This window comes from Bufo gargarizans, chromosome 1, assembly GCF_014858855.1.
Source record: "Bufo gargarizans isolate SCDJY-AF-19 chromosome 1, ASM1485885v1, whole genome shotgun sequence".
NCBI lineage: Eukaryota > Metazoa > Chordata > Amphibia > Anura > Bufonidae > Bufo > Bufo gargarizans.
In genome coordinates this window covers 724729360-724750386 of record NC_058080.1, presented here as the reverse complement: position 1 = coordinate 724750386, position 21027 = coordinate 724729360, and the positions used below count along the sequence as shown (strand labels likewise).

The window sequence follows — 21027 nt, the reverse complement described above, 5'->3', positions numbered from 1 at the left end:
AAAATAAAAACTTTCATTAACTCACTGTGCCCATCACGAAATACCTTGGGGTGTCTTCTTTCCAAAATGGGGTCACTTGTGGGGTAGTTATATTGCCCTGGCATTTTAGGGGCCCTAATGCGTGAGAAGTAGTTTGAAATCAAAATGTGTAAAAAATGCCCTGTGAAATCCTAAAGGTGCTCTTTGGAATGTGGGCCCCTTTGCCCACCTAGACTGCAAAGAAGTGTCACACATGTGGTATTGCCGTACTCAGGAGAAGTTGGGCAATGTGTTTTGGGGTGTCTTTTTACATATACCCATGCTGGGTGAAAGAAATATCTCTCTAAAAGACAACTTTTCCCATTTTTTTATACAAAGTTGTCATTTGACAGAGATATTTATCCTGAGTACGGCGATACCACATGTGTGACACTTTTTTGCAGCCTAGGTGGGCAAAGGGGCCCACATTCTAAAGAGCACCTTTAGGATTTCACAGGGCATTTTTTACACATTTTGATTTCAAACTACTTCTCACGCATTAGGGCCCCTAAAATGCCAGGGCAGTATAACTACCCCACAAGTGACCCCATTTTGGAAAGAAGACACCCCAAGGTATTTCGTGATAGGCATAGTGAGTTCATGGAAGTTTTTATTTTTTGTCACAAGTTAGTGGAATATGAGACTTTGTAAGGAAAAAAAAATCATCATTTTCCGCTAACTTGTGACAAAAAATAAAAAGTTCTATGAACTCACTATGCCCATCAGCGAATACCTTAGGGTGTCTACTTTCCGAAATGGGGTCATTTGTAGGGGTTTTCTACTGTCTGGGAATTGTAGAACCTCAGGAAACATGACAGGTGCTCAGAAAGTCAGAGCTGCTTCAAAATGCGGAAATTCACATTTTTGTACCATAGTTTGTAAACGCTATAACTTTTACCCAAACCATTTTTTTTTACCCAAACATTTTTATCAAAGAAGAAATGTAGAACAATAAATTTAGAGAAAAATTTATATAGAAATGTAGTTTTTTTTTAAATTTTACAACTGAAAGTGAAAAATTTCATTTTTTTGCAAAAATGTAGGTAAATTTTGATTAATAACAAAAAAAGTAAAAATGTCAGCAGCAATGAAATACCACCAAATGAAAGCTCTATTAGTGAGAAGAAAAGGAGGTAAAATTCATTTGGGTGGTAAGTTGCATGACCGAGCGATAAACGGTGAAAGTAGTGTAGTGCAGAAGTGTAAAAAGTGGCCTGGTCATTAAGGGTGTTTAAGCTAGGGGGCTGAAGTGGTTAAAGACCCGACATGTTTTGCGCAGGTTGGGAACAGGTTAAATACATCAGCAAGCCAATTGTAGGTTTGATTTGCTACAATGTATCAGTAAACATAAAATGTATCAACTTGGATTTCAGGCTGTTTAGGTCACAGAGTTCTGCCCAGACTGGATACAATCGTAGCAAACCCTAGCTGTGAGAAGTATAGGGTATGGCCACATGATCACTTCTTCTGATGCAGTTTTTGAAGTTAAACTCAGGAGTTCAGAAAAGGAGAGAAAGTATAAAGGACAGATACAATGTCTCCTCTTTTTGGAATGCACTCCTGGTTTTTTCTTCCAAAACTGCATCAGGAAACCTGACCGTGTAGCTGTACCTTTTAGGTTTGCACAGGTTTACAGTCGCCAAATGTAAATATCTCAATTCACTGACAGCAAGCAGTATACTGTATATAATATAATTGTCTGACTTTTTATCAGAATCATCTTTTTTGTTTCTTTCAGCAACCGAAAACGAATGTCTGTGATTGTCCGGACGCCATCAGGACATCTTAGGCTCTACTGTAAAGGAGCAGTGAGTATTTCTGGTTGACTAGTTGGAGCTCCTTCATATTAAGATTTCCGGAATGATTTGTGCGGTAGAGGCGCTGTCTGGCCAAAACTTAGAATGCAGTAATACTCACCTTACCAATACCTTGCAGCTCCTGTGAAGTCCCTGACGGTCTCTGTATCCTGCAATGGTGATGTCAGTAGTGCCTGTGGCAGCAAGTAGTTCTATTCATCTGTCAGCAGGATCAACCTTGTTAAACCAGATATATTGACAAATAGGGCTGATCCTGCTGATTCAAATGATACTTTTCTTGTGAAAATTGGTTGCAGTGTTCCCAAGAAAAAATAGGGGCATGGCCAGCACTGAACAGCTGAGGTGCCCCTCAGTGCACTAAAGCCCCATTTTGCTCACGGAATCAAAGTTTTTTTTATCAGGAAGGCAACAACTGATGTTCACACGACAGGCGTCATTTTAGGGTACTTTCACACTAGCATTTTTGTTTTCCGCCACTGAGTTCCGTCCTAGGGGCTCAATACCGGAAACAAACTGATCAGTTTTATCCCCATGCATTCTGAATGGAGAGTAATCTGCTCAGGATGCATCAGGATGTCTTCAGGATGTCTTCAGTTCAGTCCCTTTTACGTTTTTTGGACGGAGAAAATACCGCGGCATGCTGCAGTTTTATCTCTGGCCAAAAATACTGAACACTTGCCAAATGCTGGATCTGGCATTAAATGTTCTGGCAAAATGGAACCATGCGCAGACCTTTAAAAATGCTAAAAATTATAATAATACCGGATCTGTTTTTACGGATGACACCGGAGAGACGGATCCGGTATTGCAAGGCATTTGTCAGACGGATCTGCTCATCACTACCTATTACAGCATTTTCTGTTCCTGCAATTAGACATCTTAGTTTTATCATAGGACCTCTGGGCTCTGTAACATCAAATTCAGTTTTTATTTAAATTTTCTTTTCTGTGCCAAAGAAGGAAAGTTGGAATCTGATTGGTTGTTATAAGACCCTATGCCAACACAATGCTTGAATAGGAAGTGTAGTCATGTGGACACGAAGCTCCGAAACCAATCTGTCAACTAGGGAATAAGTAATATTTTTTGAAATATCCTAGTGGTATTATGGGTTATAATTATCTTACAATTATTCATTTATAGGAAAGTTTTTAATTGAAGAGGAATAAGGAAGTTTCATTGATCCAGTGGAATTATTACCACCATGTGTATTTTTATATATTTTTTCCCTTGTGAGACTAAAACTGCTGCCATCTCCTTTTTTTTGTTTTTCCTCCCTTTACATTGAAAGGTTAAGCTTAAAGTGGTTGGCCTATCTGGGACTTTGATGGCATCATGCTAGGATATGCCATCAGTGTCAGATAAGTTTGGGTCCCCCTCTAGGACCTGGTCCCATCTCCAAACGGTGCTCCTGAAGTGAAGAAGAGCATGTTCTCCATTCATCGCTATGGGAGTTCAGGAATTAGCTAAGTAAACATGCTCAGATGTTTTTCGAAGTCTCATAGCGGTGAATGGAGAGCACACAGCACAAGCGAGGCCAACGCTCCATTCACTGATGTGGGACTCGGATAGCTGAGCGAGGCACTTGGCTCATTTCAGAACTCCCCTAGGGGTGATCAGAGGGTGGCAGCACAGGCACAGCTGCTCTCTGTTGAGTTCAGGGGCAACATTCTGGAAAAGGGACCTGCACCTATACAGGGCCGTCTTTACCAAGGGGCAAAAGGGGCAGCTGCCCCGGGCCCAGTTGCTCCTGGGGGGCCCAAGGCAGCTGCCTCTTAGGCCCTGCTAGCCACTGCCCCGGGTGTAAGGCTGTCAGCTACACAGGGGGTGCTGCCATGCCTGCCGGCACTCCAGCCAACGTACTGTGTCTGTGAGAGCTGTGATCTAGGACCTTAATGACATCATCACCATGTGACCAGTAACCTAGCAATATTACTGGTCACATGGCTATGAGGTCATCACAGGTCCTATCAGGAGTGTTGCAGAAGTTAACTGGGGAGCTTTTTTGTGTGAAGATTACATCAGAAAAAGGTGACACTCAGGGGCTGTTATGGTAATATACTGTAAACTACTGTATAGTGGGGTGCTGTATACTGTGTGGGACTGTATACTGTGTGGGACTGTATACTGTGTGGGACTGTATACTGTGTGGGGGCTGTATACTGTGTGGGGGGCTGTATACTGTGGGGGGCTGTATACTGTGGGGGGCTGTATACTGTGTGGTGGGCTGTATACTGTGTGGGGGCCTGTATACTGTGGGGGGGGGCTGTATAGTGTGGGGGCCTGTATAGTGGGGGGGCTGTATAGTGGGGGGGGGCTATACTGCTGTACTGTATACTGTGGGGGTCTGTATAATGTATACTGAGGGTGCGGTATAGTGTGGGGTGCTATACTGCTGTACTGTATAGTGTGGGGGCTGTATTGTGTATTGTTTGGGGGGCTGTATACTGTGAGGTGTTGTATACTGTGAGGTGCTGTATACTGTGGGCTGCTATACTGCTCTACTATATACTGTGGGGTACTGTATAGTGTGGGGTGCTATACTGCATACTGTGTGGTGCTGTATACTATAGGGTGCTATACTGTGGGTTGCTATATACTATAGGGTGCTATACTGCATACTGTGTGGTGCTGTATACTATAGGGTGCTATACTGCATACTGTGGGTTGCTGTATACTATAGGGTGCTATACTGCATACTGTGGGGTGCTGGGGTGCACTGTAACACTAGGGTGAGCCGAGCCCTGGTCTCCTTCCTGCAGAGCGGTGCCCACTTCAAGCCTGAGCCCAGCTGCCCAGAGCACTGATCCTGAGCCGCTGGAGTCTTCAGAACTGGAAGTATTTACAGTCATTCACTCTACCAGATGTGTTGATTTTTTGTGTGTGTGTTGTGGTGGAGGGCGTGATTGCCTGCTAAGGTGTGGGAAGGCGGGATCCAGGGGGCCCAAGTAAATTTTTGCCCAGGGTCCAATCAATATTAAAGACGGCCCTGCACCTATATGACACTGATAGTATATCCTAGCGATCAATGTCCCAGAGGAGCCAAACACTTTAATGGACATTAATGGAGCTTTTTTTTACTTGTGCACTTGCATCAGAGTTTACCTTTATAATGGAAATCAGAATGCATAGCTGGATTTCTTATACGATCCATACCCGAGCACCTCATGCACTTCATTGACTTAAAAGGGTTATTCCATGACTAATGTGTGGTGAGCCGGGGCGTGGTGCGGTTACACGGATGCCAAATTATGCAGTGGGTCAGGATATGTGTATAATAGTCTATTGTTTGTTTGTGACGCCAATTGCAGCGTGCGCAGGGTACTAACACAGGGCCCTTTAAGGTGTTGCAACTCACGTACCAGGTTAGGAATGCCAGAGTGGTATAATGTCTCGGTATAGTAGTGGTAATAGTGTCAACGGTGTCTCCTATCTTGGTACGGCTGGACTCCTGGATCCTGGCTCACTTGCAATAGAATGAGTGTTGTGCTAGTAGGAGTAATAGAGGAACTGGTAGCAGAAATTGAGATCCAGACTTTGGGTGAAGTTCAAACTTGTCTTTACTGGTAGCAGCTTTCATCCAAGCAAGGTACAGCATTAGTCTTTGGTCCCAGCAGGTATTGGCAATGGTTGGCAGGGATTTATCTTCTGCTCTATCATGTGCCTGGAGCTTTTGCAGTAAAAGGATGTCTGCTTAGTAGCTCTGTAATGTGGCAGGAATTCTGCACTGACTATCTTCTGCTATCTAGGGACTGACTTGCTGAGGAGGATTATGGCTTCTCCTGGGGTCTCTGGTCTCTACTCAGTTATTGTCTCAAGGTATGCTTCTTCCTGTAACTGGAGGTGGCTGCTTGCTTTCTTCCAGCTGAGGCTGCAAGGCTCAGGCTGGGATGATGATCAATTGTCTTAGCCGAGACAAGATCCTGGTTTTGGTTCCCTATATCTGCCTATCCTACACGCACAGCCTTCCCCTAGCCGGGGTGGCTGGCACACTAACTTAACTTCCTTCTCCACCCATGAGGCAGGATATGGGCGCAGCCAATTTCTGCTCACAGGAGGGGGAGCTGAACTAGAATGAACTATTCCAGTTCAGAAACACTAAACTGTCTCTAAGTCCTTGCTGAACACATTGCTGCCACCTGCTGGTGAACATAGAAATTACAGCAATATATATCTACAAGGCTTGACAATGCACATTTGTGAGAATAATATGTGAAATTACACAAGATGACAAGGTAAATACACTTAACAGGTTGTAGCGGGGTAAAAGAGTTTTGTAACACAACTCTGGAGTGTTAAAAATGTAAAAAATCAAAATCAGACATTATATAGTAGATGACAATGTCTTTCTAACAAAGCTAGAACCAGCCCTGCAGCTCACATGGATCCACAGATCTCTACATTCATTGCTCTGCTAGATTTATATCAAGCTGACAGCTGAAGGGGAGTGTCCTTACTACTGCAGCTAAGGCTCCATTCAGACGTTCGTAGTGTTTTACGGTCCACAAATTGCAGACCGCAAAAGCACATCGCCGGCACCCCAATAGAGAATGCCTATTCTTGTCTGCAGCTGCGGACAAGAATAGGACATGTTCTATTTTTTTCCGGAGCCGCGGACCGGAAATGCGAATGCGGACAGCACACTGTGTGCTGTCCGCATCTTTTCCGTCCCCATTGGAAATGAATTGGTCAGCACCCGTTCCGCAAAATTGCGGAACGGATGCGGACCCATCATGTAGATTGTAAGCTCACGGGCAGGGCCCTCTCTCCTTCTGTACCAGTTTGTAACTCGTCTTGTTTATGATTAGTGCAATTGTCTGTATTATGTATGTGCACCGCTTACCATATGTACAGCGCTATGGAATGAATGGCGCTTTAATAATAAATAATAATAATAATTCTACGGACGTGTGAATGGACCCTATGGGGGTGTGTCTCAGCTCTCCCTATCACAACCATCTCAGTGAGCAGGAAAAAAAAAAAGAATAAAAAACCAGCAGGTGGCGCTATACAGATACATTTTATTGAATAGCCCAGTGACTCTTCAAAATTTTTATTTGCATGTAATTACACAAGTATTCAGATCCAGGGGCTGGTTATAAAACTGTAGAATATTTTTCATGGGACAACCCCTTTAAATTGTGGCCTTATCAGATTCTGCTCAGTTGTTGGCTATTTGTGGATAGATCTGTGGGTGTCCGACCACTGGGACCCCCACTGATTATGAGAACAGGGATCTTGTGTCCCTATTTCCACCAGTCCCATAGAGTTTGAATGGAGCGGCAGTGTGGGTGCTCTATTGCCAATCCTTCAAAAGGTGGGCACAGGACACCTCGTTCTCATGATCACTAATGGTGCCAGAGGTCAGTCCCCACTGATTCAACAGTTATGTCCCATCTAGTCGATCCAGAATACCTCTAAAGCTAAGTACAAAAGAAATAGGTTTAGATTTTTCAAGTGCTGTACAATATTCTTTAGATTTTTCAAGGACTATACAAGTTTTTTTCAAATGCTATGCAATTTATAGCTGAGCACCTGAATGGTGTATTTTTTTACTCCTGTCCTGTGTATATATACCTCTTGCAATTGTCCTAATTATCAAAATTCTCTGAGGTGATTAATTTCATAGCAAGTAGAGCGGCTTGTTCTGGAGAGTGTTATAATATAAAATTAACATGACAAAAAGTCATATAATAAAAATAATGGAGGCTCCAGGGAAGGTTTGTAAACGGGCTTCCCAGAAATTAGACCGCACAATCCAACCTGCCGGTTCCATCACAATTGTACCACACTACAAGGCATTGCATTACTCTTACTCACTGAGCCGCAGAGCTTTCCTTTATGTGATTTATGGCTTGACTGGTGTAAGCACTATTTCAGAGCTGCCTCTGGTTACAAAAATCATCATCTATCTTAATTGGGGGGATACAAAATATATTGAATTTGGAGACCTTGAGGTAAATGTTCCTGTAGGTACGTGATGGGAAACTGAGGGTTTAATTAGGATCTCATGTCCAGAAGTGGTTTCTGTCGTATAATTTTAGAGGAATTGTTCAGTATTAGTCACACTGTGCACTACAGAAATAATATAATAAAGAAACTGCAGAATCGAAAAATATGAAGGTAAATCATCCTTATGCTTGTGGTATCTTACACTGTGTTCACATTCGTGTTTGGCCCCGGCAGGGTTCCCAGCCCAGTTGTTTCTAGCACTTGGGACTGCCTGAGAGGTGCAGCATGCAGCACTCCTCTTTAAAAAGATGGGAACTTCAGTGGAACCCCATTATAAGTCAGCAGGGCCTGTTAGGCGTTGTCTGAATCTGATATGAACTAAACAGTATTCACATAATTTCTGTGTGATACCTGTGACGAATACCACACCTCGTGCCCGCTTGACGTCGCCTATGTCGAGCTCACGAGATGCGGTATGGTCACGGGTTACTAAGAATGTGACGTTACGCCCTCCAGAGCAGCAGGTAAGGTCAACTTGGTACAGTTTACAGAGACACCTCCTGTCCACGCGGGCACAGAGAGGCAACAAGCTGAGAGAGCCTTTTCACTGCCGCAGTGAAGACAGCGCTGTCTCAGCCCGGGTATCTGCCACCAGCTTCTAGTTTGATATAAGCCCGGTCCACTAACGGGATTATATAGGGTGAGAAACCAACTTGCGGTAGCTTATAACTAGGGCCAAAACATGGACGTGGGGATTCGTGATTGAGATACAAGATAGCACAAGATTAAATTATATATTTAATCGCCGTAAGGGCACACTAGATATAAAACAATATACACAGAGAATATATACAGTGGTCTGAGGTTACAGATACAGGTTATATGGGTACAACAGGGTTAAGCAGAGCAAAAGTCCGTTACCAGGTAAGATGAAAGTTCCTTTCGGTTGTGGTGTGTTCTTTGCTGTAGTTACATGAAGGGCAGTGATCTCAGCTAGTTCCTGAGTCCCCCTAAACATATTACACGATGCGACCCTTCTTCAGAGAAAGACACGCCCGCTTGCTGGCACAAGCCTTTTGATCTGTAGCCGGCCCCTCCCCTCCCGTCCTTTGGGAGGGGTCCACTCCCCCCTGCTGGACTGGCTGCAAATGACCACAAAACCCTTCAGGGTTCATAGCTCCAGCCCAGAAGGTCACAGGGAGATGGTTCTGGGACCAACGGATCCGCCTGGGTTCCGGCAACAACTAGAGTCCAAACATGGTACCGTTAGTATGTTTCTGTGGGGAGATATGTATATCTACCTTCCTTGGCATCCCACTATCAAACCAAAAACATGGGCACGTTCCTCGTGGCCACCGGGACACAAATATTATCCGGTTTGCGCCTGCGAAGGCCGGGCAATTCATAATTTCTTCTGAAATGTAGGTGCCAACATGTCTGGGAGGTATCATTGATCTTAGGAAAGAGCTGAGACCCCCTGCTGTGAGTTTTCCTGCAGATTTGGTTGCCTCCAAACTGGCTGGTTGAGGTGTGACATTATCCACCTGGGGCCTCCTTGAAGCCTGGACCCCTGGGGCTTTCTCCCTTGCTAGCTGACAATCAGATGGCTGGGGGGTGGGAACATATTTTGCATGTATACTGACTGTGTACAAGCCAAAAGGTGAATCAACTGACAATCAGGGCTGCCAGTAAATAATAATCCATATTCCTGACAATACCCAACTTTTTGTACATGCGAATTCTGAGTAAATTGAGCAGGGTCTCCTATTCAGAATCCATAGCTATCAGTGGGGTGTGGCTTCAAATTGTGTCTCATGCTCTGAAGGACATGGGATGTCCATGTTATTGGGCAACGTGCAATGCTTACTTTCTCCTGTGTAGGTGCTACCAGGCCATTCTCCCTAGTTATAGGTGAGGAACCTTAGCAGATGAACTTTCTATGATCTTATTATTGATAGACCTTCTGTGCAAAGTGGACAGCCGCTTTAATCTAACTGAGTAAAATATTGTAATTCAAAAATCCATCCCTTTCTAATACTTAAAGGGGTTATCCCATGACTAATGTAAAAAATAAAAATCAGATATCATATAGTAAATGACAACCTCTTTCTACAGGGAGTGCAGAATTATTAGGCAAGTTGTATTTTTGAGGATTCATTTTATTATTGAACAACAACCATGTTCTCAATGAACCCAAAAAACTCATTAATATCAAAGCTGAATATTTTTGGAAGTAGTTTTTAGTTTGTTTTTAGTTTTAGCTATTTTAGGGGGATATCTGTGTGTGCAGGTGACTATTACTGTACATAATTATTAGGCAACTTAACAAAAAACAAATATATACCCATTTCAATTATTTATTTTTACCAGTGAAACCAATATAACATCTCAACATTCACAAATATACATTTCTGACATTCAAAAACAAATCAGTGACCAATATAGCCACCTTTCTTTGCAAGGACACTCAAAAGCCTGCCATCCATGGATTCTGTCAGTGTTTTGATCTGTTCACCATCAACATTGCGTGCAGCAGCAACCACAGCCTCCCAGACACTGTTCAGAGAGGTGTACTGTTTTCCCTCCTTGTAAATCTCACATTTGATGATGGACCACAGGTTCTCAATGGGGTTCAGATCAGGTGAACAAGGAGGCCATGTCATTAGATTTTCTTCTTTTATACCCTTTCTTGCCAGCCACGTTGTGGAGTACTTGGACACGTGTGATGGAGCAATCATGTTTTTCTTACCTTGCAGACTTCTTCCTGTACCACTGCTTGAAGAAGGTGTCTTCCAGAAACTGGCAGTAGGACTGGGAGTTGAGCTTGACTCCATCCTCAACCCAAAAAGGCCCCACAAGCTCATCTTTGATGATACCAGCCCAAACCAGTACTCCACCTCCACCTTGCTGGCGTCTGAGTCGGACTGGAGCTCTCTGCCCTTTACCAATCCAGCCATCTGGCCCATCAAGACTCACTCTCATTTCATCAGTCCATAAAACCTTTGATAAATCAGTCTTGAGATATTTCTTGGCCCAGTCTTGACGTTTCAGCTTGTGTGTCTTGTTCAGTGGTGGTCGTCTTTCAGCCTTTCTTACCTTGGCCATGTCTCTGAGTATTGCACACCTTGTGCTTTTGGGCACTCCAGTGATGTTGCAGCTCTGAAATATGGCCAAACTGGTGGCAAGTGGCATCTTGGCAGCTGCACGCTTGACTTTTCTCAGTTCATGGGCAGTTATTTTGCGCCTTGGTTTTTCCACATGCTTCTTGCGACCCTGTTGACTACTTTGAATGAAACGCTTGATTGTTCGATGATCACGCTTCAGAAGCTTTGCCATTTTAAGAGTGCTGCATCCCTCTGCAAGATATCTCACTATTTTTGACTTTTCTGAGCCTGTCAAGTCCTTCTTTTGACCCATTTTGCCAAAGGAAAGGAAGTTGCCTAATAATTATGCACACCTGATATAGGGTGTTGATGTCATTAGACCACACCCCTTCTCATTACAGAGATGCACATCACCTAATATGCTTAATTGGTAGTAGGCTTTCGAGCCTATACAGCTTGGAGTAAGACAACATGCATAAAGAGGATGATGTGGTCAAAATACTCATTTGCCTAATAATTCTGCACGTAGTGTAAGGGCTCATGCACACGACCGTATACCTTCCGTGACATACGGTCCGTGAGCGGGCCATGTGTCCTGGAGTGGCATACATAGTGCGCACTGGAGCGCACAGCATCATAGGTTACTATGATGCTGTGCGTATTGGGCCGCCCGCGGGGCTATTGTCCCGCACTCATAATATCATATGAGTGCGGGACAATAGCCCCGCGGGCAGCCCGATGCGCGCAGCATCATAGTAACCTAATAATGCTATGCGCTCCCGTGCACACGATGTATGCCACCCTGGGAAATATGGCCCGCTCACGGACCGTATGTCTCAGAGGGCATGTGAGGGGTCGTGTGCATGAGCCCTAACAAAGAGATCTCCCCATTGCTCTGCTGGATAGCTCAAGGGGAGTGTATTTTCTGCTGCAGCTCAGGGGGCGTGTCTAAACTCTCCCTGTCACAGCTCAGTAGGCATCTGAAGGATGAAACTGAGCATGTGCGGCCTTCTCAGTGAGCAGGACACAGAAATAAGAAAAAACAAACAAGAGGTGGCGCTATACAGATACATTTTATTGAATAGCTCAATGGCTATGTTAAATTTTTACATGCAATTAGAAAAGTATTCAGATCCAGGTGCTGGTTGAAAAAACTCAAAACAACTCCTTTAAGAAATTAACAAACCCATCTAGGTACCCATTTTTTTTAAAGGAAATCTGTCGGCTCCGAAACAGACTCCAAACTGGAGTAAGTGGTGTGTAGTGTAAGTAATGCTGAATCTGATTATGTCATTTTTATTTTTATACTTTCAATCTGTCGCTGTGTTTCCACAAGCCAGCAGTAACATGCATTGAGAGGACTCTTCTCTGGGTCCTCTCCATTACGTGCAAGAGCTTGAGGGTCCCCTCAATGCATTTTGAATATGAAGATAAAAATGATATAATAGTCACTTATACTATACACCGCATAGTCTAGATTGGAGAGAGTTTCAGGGCTGACATATTCTCTTTAAGCAAGCCATGCAAGTCTGCATTTCATATAGTATTGACGCTCACCAGTACAGTACACTACTAGTAAAAAGAGGGGAAGACCCCACTGCATTCCCCCTAGGACTTTTATATGCTCTAATAGGCCATATGGGCAGGGGTTGTCCAACTGGGAACGACTTTAAAGGCTACCTCCAGCCATAAATAAAAACCAGTCAGTGCTTATGAATCTTTACATGCAGTAACTGTGTGCGGTCTTCCCAAATTGGGCCGCATCTTCAACCTTCAGTTTCTTACACGAGAAGACGTAACGTCTAGGCAGCCGTATTAGCTCCCAATGGGTTCATTTCTCCTGGTGCCTGAGCCTGTGCACATTTTAAGATAACATCAGTCGCAATTCATGTGCCTTATATTTTTACAACCCCTAATTGTAAAGATGCTGTGAAACTCGAATTCTCTGTATATTACAAAAGCTACAGGCATACTAGACCCTAGGGGGAGATTTATCAAAAGTACTGGCAACCAATCAGATTCCATCTTTCATTTTTCACAGCTCCTTTGGAAAATGAAACGTGAAGTCTGATTGGCTGCTGAGTGAAACTAAGCTAGTTTTCCTTTACTCCAGTTTTGAAAAATGTCCCCTATGGTTTGCCAATTTATAAGGTCATATGGGCAGGTATTGACAACGTAAGAGTGAAATACAAATCTTCACTGCCTACGTTTATGGCACATCCAAAAGATGAAGATTCTTCATGAAGGACACACAGGTTCTTGGCTCATTACAAGACAAAGTGAACTGCATATCCCACAAATAAATGAATGTAATGTATACTTCACACAGATATAGAGAACCACAGCAAAACTTAGTATGGGCTCGCCAGGGAGATTTCTAATGAATTCACTTATTTTTTATTCTTTTAATTAAAAAAAGTCCCACTTTCCCGCACTTTCTTCAGCCTTTATGTTGGAAAAAGTGGAACAGCGCCATATTTCCCAATGTATTAATATTAGATAACTATCATACATCTCGCCCAAGCAGCTATAAATCCCCTTCTCCCCTTCAAAAATTACATGGTAACACTGGCTGCTTGCAACCACCACTAGGGGGAGCTCAGTGCATAATGCATACAGTTACCATTGAACTCAATGGAAGCTGTAAAATCTGAGCTCTTCCTAATGGTGGTCGTAGGAAAATGTGGTGTATTTATGATGGTTGTCCACCATAACTGTACTGTAACTGTACAGAGCCTTGTACCTGCATGTGCATTACATGGACTGATTTTCATCTAATACATGGTAATCTATGGTATCTATATAATGATCCATGGGAAACGAATAGGCGGAGGTATCTCCGAAGGATGAGAACTATCTCGCTAGCGCCACCTAGTCAAGATCCCATCTTTATTATTGTGCGGATCATCCACAGGACAAAGCTTCTAAGTGCATAATGACTAATTTAGATAAATTGTTAGACGAAGTGTGTTTTTCGCCTATGAGAGATAAGAAGGAATATAATTTATTCTGCTTGAAAATCTCCACTTTTGGCCGCTGACATGGCTATGATAAAACATCTTTATGGGTAACCTCCCCGCATATAGTATTGTTCCAGGTGATTTATACATAGGATTTATCCCCGCTGTCATAATGACTTATAGCTCCTATAGGCTTGATAGAAACCAGAGGCAACATGCCAGAGAAAGCCTTTTGTCTCCAAGATGAAGATAAAGATCCACTTTCCATTAAGTATGTTACACATCCATATATATCAAACTTATCAAGGCTCTTTCCAAAGCACAGCCTTTTATAATGCAATACATTAGTAGATTATCATGTTCACATCCAGTCTTACCCTGTGGACATTCCAGGATAGCTCTTTATTATGAGCTTTATTGTATATGATGAATTATGCTAAAAAGATACATAAAGCATTGCCCAATAAGACGTGACCATCTATGGCTACGGAGTAAAGCCTATAGAGCCACCGATGTATTCTGTGCCAGACGTAGAATAAATCAGGTTGTGGGTCTGACGCCTCCTGACACTCAATTATTTTGGTGAGTTTAATAATTGCTTCATTGTATCGGTGGATTTATGTTCATGGCTTGATCTCGGTGACCACTGTTGGTGGTATGGACAGTATGTGATGTGAGACTTATGAGTCATGATCTACAGCTCTGGAAACAAAATTAAGAGACCACTTCAAAATTATCAGTTTCTCTAGTTTTGCAATTTATGGGCATGTGTTTGACTAAAATAAGCAGTTTTATTCTATAAACTAACATTTCTCTCAAATTCCAGATAAATATATTGTATTTTAGAGCGTCTTTTTTTTAACTGCTCAAAATAAGACAACCGTTGCAGTGATATCAGACCTCAAATATTGCTAAGAACACACGTTCATATTCATTAAATAACAGTAATATTTCACCTTGTGGAGTCCAGAAATCAATATTTCCTGGAATAACCCAGATTTTTTGATTCTATAACAAGAGAATAGTGATTTTTATACTGTCGCTCGTTAGGTAAGGTTTGGCTTAGGTGATCACCTAATCAGCACGTCAATAATTAGAATGATGTGTGCCTGTGATGGAATTAGTCAAACTCTGGACTGGAATGGCTGATTTAATAAAAATTTGGAGTGGTCTCTTAATTTTTTCCGGATCTTATATATCATATTTTCGCTTTATAAGACACACTCCCCCCCCCCCCCCCAAAAGTGGGGGGGAAATGTCAGTGTGTCTTATAAAGGGAATGCTAGTGAGCGCTTCCATTATGGAAGTTGGGAGGAGCGGTGAGTGATGCGCTTCAAACACTGCCTGTAGTCACCGCCTCCCTGGTCTTCTCTGGGCCCGCGTTGCACTGTCTTGACTGTGTACAATGTTCAGGATGTAGTGCGCATACTATGACCTGATGCTGCACACAGTCAGGTCACAGTGCAACGCAGGCCCGGAGAAGACTAGGGAGCCCACCCTGCAGAGTAGCGGTGGAGCAGGAGAAGTAAGTTAATTTATTATAGCTCTGATGGGGCTTTGATCTGACACCTGATATGGGGGTCTGATCTGAGATTAGATATGGGGATCTGATCTGAGGATTAGATATGGGGGTCTGATCTGAGGATCTGATATGGGGGTCTGATATGGGTTCTGATCTACGGATCTGATATGGGTTCTGATTTGAGGTCTGATGTGGGGGTCTGATCGGAGATGTGATGAAATTTATTTTTTTTCTTATGTGGTTCTTATCATTGCGAGCATCTTATTAAGCAAAATATGGGGTGTGTGTATATGTGTATATATATATATATATATTTAGGAAAGTTTGTTTATGGTTAACTGTTTAAAGGTTCAGCAACGTAAAAGCTGAGATCATTCTTCTTGCAAGCTTGGTAACCGATAAACATGCAAAATAGGATAAAGGTAGAAAGGACACTTTGGGCTCATTTATTAAGGGACTTGCGACAATTTTTGTCGACAGTATGGTTGCAAAATCCAATTTTAAACAACCATGTGACAATATTTAGTAGCAAAGCCAGTTCCACGCTGTGTTCGGCAGTTAGGTGGAACGGGTGCCCCTTTATGTTCTCTTTTGTACCTGGAGCCCTGGTCTGCCCATTTTTCTTCCATGCTATGTGGTAGTTTGGGCACCACTGGATTAATGCCATGAGATGCATCAAGGTAACTCATTCTTGTCAGTTGGGGGTCTGATTTAGCCAATTCCAGTTCCTGTAGCAGGTCACTCAGATCCTGGAGCTTGTAGTTGTTCTTATTAATTTCTTTGGGAAGGTTTGAAGTCTTTTAAATAAGGCACTTTCTTTGACTACAGAAATGCTGTTTGTTTAAGTATCTCTCATGCTGCAGCTGAATGGCCCATTTGAACTGCTCTTAATGACTCAATGTGCTCTGCAGATTCTGGGCCAAACCAGCTCCCCTTGACAGTAAGGTTAAAGGGCATCTGTCAGCAGACCTGTACCTATGACACTGGCTGACCTGTTACATGTGCGCTTGGCAGCTGAAGGCATCTGTGTTGGTCTTATGTTCATATGTGCCCGCATTGCTGAGAAAAATTATGTTTTAATATATGCAAATGAGCCTCTAGGAGCAACGGGGGCGTTGCCATTACACCTAGAGGCTCATGCTCTCTCTGCAACTGCTGTGCCCTCTGCACTTCGATTGACAGAGCCAGGCAGTGAAATGTCATCACTCCTGGCCCTGCCAATCAAAGTGCAGAGGGTGCAGCAGCTGCAGAGAGAGCTGAGCCTCTCGGAGTAACAGCAGCGCCCCCATTGCTTCTAGAGGCTCATTTGCATAAAGTAAAACATCATTTTTCCCAGCAATAGGCCCATAGGAACATGGGACCAACACAGATACCTTCAGCTGCCAAGTTCACATGTAACAGATCAGCCAGTGTCATAGGTACAAACAAAACTGCTGACAGATGCCCTTTTAAGATTGTGGATTTCAGCTTCAAAGATCTATTAGACAGAATAGAAAGTGGAAAAATGCAAATAACTCCACATATCAGTCACAGAAATAGTGTTATTCCTCATGTACATGGCATGTTCTGAAAGATTACCTGACACAGTTACACTTTAATGCTGAAATGTGCACATTTTATAATTACAAGCTTGAAATGATCTCTATACAGTATGACTGAAATCAACTTGTTTTTGTATTCTTTTAAGGATAATGTTATATTTGAGAGGTTATCAAGAGAATCCCAGTACATGGAGCAGACGTTAAACCATCTCGAACAATTTGCTTCTGAAGGTAATTCACGACACTCTTATTACTCCAACTTCTTACCATTGTTCACCATTATGGGCTCTTTTAAGTTATAGCATTGATGACATATCCCTAGGATATTCCTTCCATATATGATTGCTGGTGTTTTTTGGGACCCTCCTATGAATGATGTGGTGCCTTCATAACTTGCCTGTCCAGGCTGGTCTCTGGTTTTGCAGTTCAGCCCCGTACACTTGGTTCTCATGATCAGGGAGACAATCGCCAATCACACATTGATGACATAATCCTAGGTATTGACCATAATGATAAGAGTCAGAAAACTTTTTTAAACTTTTTGTGCACCACGACATAACTGTATGTCATTGGTGCTCATGGAATATATCGAGCTGCTCACAAACTGATCCTGCTCCATATTTGGCAGGTGCTAGCTCTGTAATGTAGCTGATACCCAGATACAATGGCCGGGATCAGAAATAACTCTGATCCTGGTTGTTTAAACCCTCATGTGCCATGGTTAATACCATCCAACAGAGTGAGGGGGGCTCTCTCTATCGTCCAATCGCAGCCCCTGCAACTCAGATTTTTTTATGGCAGCCTGTAGCTTTATGAAGACTTCCAGGCATACTGTATGTAAAGCCCTGCCTTAGGCTGGGCTTAAAGGGAATGCGTCACCAGGAAATGACCTATTGTTTAAATCAAGATTTTACATTAAAGGGGTTCTGCACTTTGTTTAAACTGATGATCCTGGAGTTTTCAAGCTGGCCACCAGGCCTAAAATATGTCAAGACTTGATGTTCTTTGAGAGCAGCCCCATGGCCGATAGACAAAATGGTCTGGAGGGGACCTCATTGACTTCTATGAGAGAGTTTTCTAGGCATGCTTTGTGACCTGTGCAGAATCTGTGCCAATATATAAATAAATTTAAATAAACTAAAACAGAACTGGTATCCCTGTTTCCAAAAATGTCTGTCATGTTCGGGAACTGCTTAACCCCTTAGTGACCATGCCCATTTTTAAAAAATTGCATTCCAAGAGCTTATAACTTTTTTGTTTTTTCATCAATGTACTTGTATGAGATCTTATTTTTTGCAGGACAAGCTATAGTTTTTAATGCACCATTTTAAGTATATGTAATGATTGATTAAAGCAAGCTGTTTAGCTAAACCCCCCCCCCCCTCCCAAAAAAAAGTCATGTGTCCCTCATAATGATACCAATAAAAGCTGGAGATTGCCCAGCAAAAACAGGCCCCCATTAAGCTCTGTAGATGGAAATACAAAAAGTTATGGGTGTGAGAATATGACAAAACAAAGAGAAAGTGTCTTTCAAAGATTTTTTTCAAGTAGTAAAATGTACTAAAAACATTATAAATTTGGTATTAGTACTCATGCTGACTCACAGAATAAGGTTACCATGTCATATTTAGTGCCATTAAATGCCTTAACCCCTTCACAACTGCCCACTGACTACAGTATATATGTCCTATCTGCACATACCCCATGCAGATCGCACGTATATAAACGGTCAGGCAATTCTTTAATCCCAGCGCAGAGAGTTTTTTTTCCTTTTGTCTGATACAAGATATTGTAAATTAAAAAATACAACTTGTGCCACATATAACAAGCCCTCATATGTGAACAGAAAAGTAAAAAGGTAATGGCTCTCGGAAGTTAGGGAGAAAAATACGAAAATGAAAATTGGTTGTGGTCTGAGAGGGTTAAGAATGTTATGAATGGAAGGTTCAGGTTTGCTAAATTATATTTCCAAGTTTCTGTTCCTCAATATGATGATGGCCACCAAGCTACAACATCTGTAAGACCAAAGTCATAGGTGAGAACAGTGTGGAGTCCACAGTTATAGTAAGAGAATAACCACAGAGGTTAGATGAGACATAGGGAGGACAACAGTGTGAGGACATTCTGTCCCTCAAGAAGAAAGTAGACTACTGAAAACGGGAGGCCAAGAATGGCCAGATGTGCGGAACAAGATACACCAGTAATGCAGGAGAGAGTGCTAAAGCAAGAAACAAGAAGCTCCAGAAAGGAATACCGGAGATTTGTGGCTTTTAATATCCTGTTAAAGGGAATGTCATTCAACTGTAATGTACACGGGTGGGATCTGTTCTGATGGTGCCGACAATACAGAGAACATCTATTCCATTACTATGCATGCTGTATAGTCTGTCATAACGACGTTATTAATTAGATAGACATTACAAGGGAGTAATATCATACTCCCTAAAGGACTTTTCTGTCAGTTTCTATACTTACCACAGAAAATAACAACTTGTACACATATAGGTTGAATTTAACATTACATTTCATTTTCGCTACCATGTCAATAAATGGTGATCAGGTAACAATTCAAAGGGTACCATCTTGGACACAAGATATACCATAAATGTCCCATAGATTTTAGTAAGTGTGCTCCCATTAAAGTGAATTCAGAGCATTGTGCATGTGCGCCCACCTCTCCAGTCCCAGTGGCTATAGAAGTGATGGCTAACCTCCGGCACTCCAGCTGTGGTGAGACTACAACTCCCAACATGCTCCATTCATTTCTATGGAGTTCTGTGAACAGCCAAGCAAATGTTCATCTTGGGAGTTGTAGTTTTACCACAGCTGGAGTGCCGGACTTTAGCCATCACAGGGCTATAGGATAGGAGATAGGAGTGGGTCCCAGAAGAGGAACTCACATCTACTGGACTTTAATGGCATTTCCTGTGGCTATGCTTTAAATGTCCGAGATGGGCAGCTGGCAGGTTGTCTCTGTGCATCCTGGAGACTAAAACATTGGTTGTGGATGAATGATGTGACTGTGTAGACCAGGAGTAAGCTCACACAACGTAAGTACAGTGATATTGACTACATAGAAATTTATAGGTTGGATGTTACATCAGTGGCCATGTCCATCGATGTCCAGCTACTTCTATTAGGAATATTATTCATTGAACTACTACTACTACCATTTTGTTACCACCACTCCCTTCCTTCCTTGCTCTGTTTGCAGTTGCACGGCTGTTCCTAAGTGTTAATCGGCTTCTGCTATAAATGCTGATCTGCCCTCTCATTCCTTGGCTGAGATTAGTTTACTAGTTCAGCAGTGAAGGTGCAGTGTTCTGATCGTATGCCCATGTATCGAACTTCTACTTGTTAACTGACTCTGATACTCTGCTGCCGACCCTGACCTTAGCCTGTCTACTGTACTGCTGCCTGCTCTGACCTTGGAATAGTATTATGGAATTGCTTGAATTCTGCCTTCCCTGACCTCTGCCTGTTTACCGACTACCATTGTTGCTTGAGTCCTTGGTGCTTCGCACTGGTGTCTCTCACCCCAATAGGTCAGCTACCAGCTACATCAGGACTATTCTAAGATGTATCGGCCTGGTGCGTCCCCTGAAGCGAAGGCCAGATCCCTGTTAGGGGTTAAAGGGTGAAATTCAGGGGATCATCATATCTTCATTACGATTAACTCAAAGTCAAACCGCTAATACAGTGGGTCCACACCCACTGTCTGTTAAGTTGGATGTTACACAACTACGTACTGCATGCCACACCTAGACAAATGTAACAAATGCCCAGCACACGTGACACACATACAACTAATGAGTCTGACCCCTTGCTATCCTGCATGTGAGATGTTCATACTTTGCTGCCTGCTTTTGCCATTCATTGTAATTCCACCAGCCTGAGATTGATAGGGGTAGAGTTCAGGGTGGTTGGTTTCAACCAGGGGCGTAACTACCATAGCGGCAGACCATACGACTCCTATGGGGCCCAGGGCAAGAGGGGGCCCAGTCTTAGTTGGGATTATCTCCTATTCTACTGGAGGTGAAAACTTGGTCAACAACTTTTAGCAAACGAGGCAGTGGAAAAATGGCCCAAGGGTCATTGAAAATGGTTTAGGCAGAA

General features: G+C 42.8%; 1 protein-coding gene across 1 annotated transcript in view; it reads left to right on the top strand.

Annotated features, from left to right (window-relative positions):
- ATP8A2 (ATPase phospholipid transporting 8A2) overlaps positions 1–21027 on the top strand; it is a 197383-nt gene that overhangs the window by 111048 nt on the left and 65308 nt on the right. Inside the window, exons 19-20 of the mRNA XM_044283455.1 lie at positions 1757–1826; positions 17058–17142. Coding sequence (XP_044139390.1) covers positions 1757–1826; positions 17058–17142 — 155 coding nt within the window. The remainder of the gene's footprint in view (positions 1–1756; positions 1827–17057; positions 17143–21027) is intronic.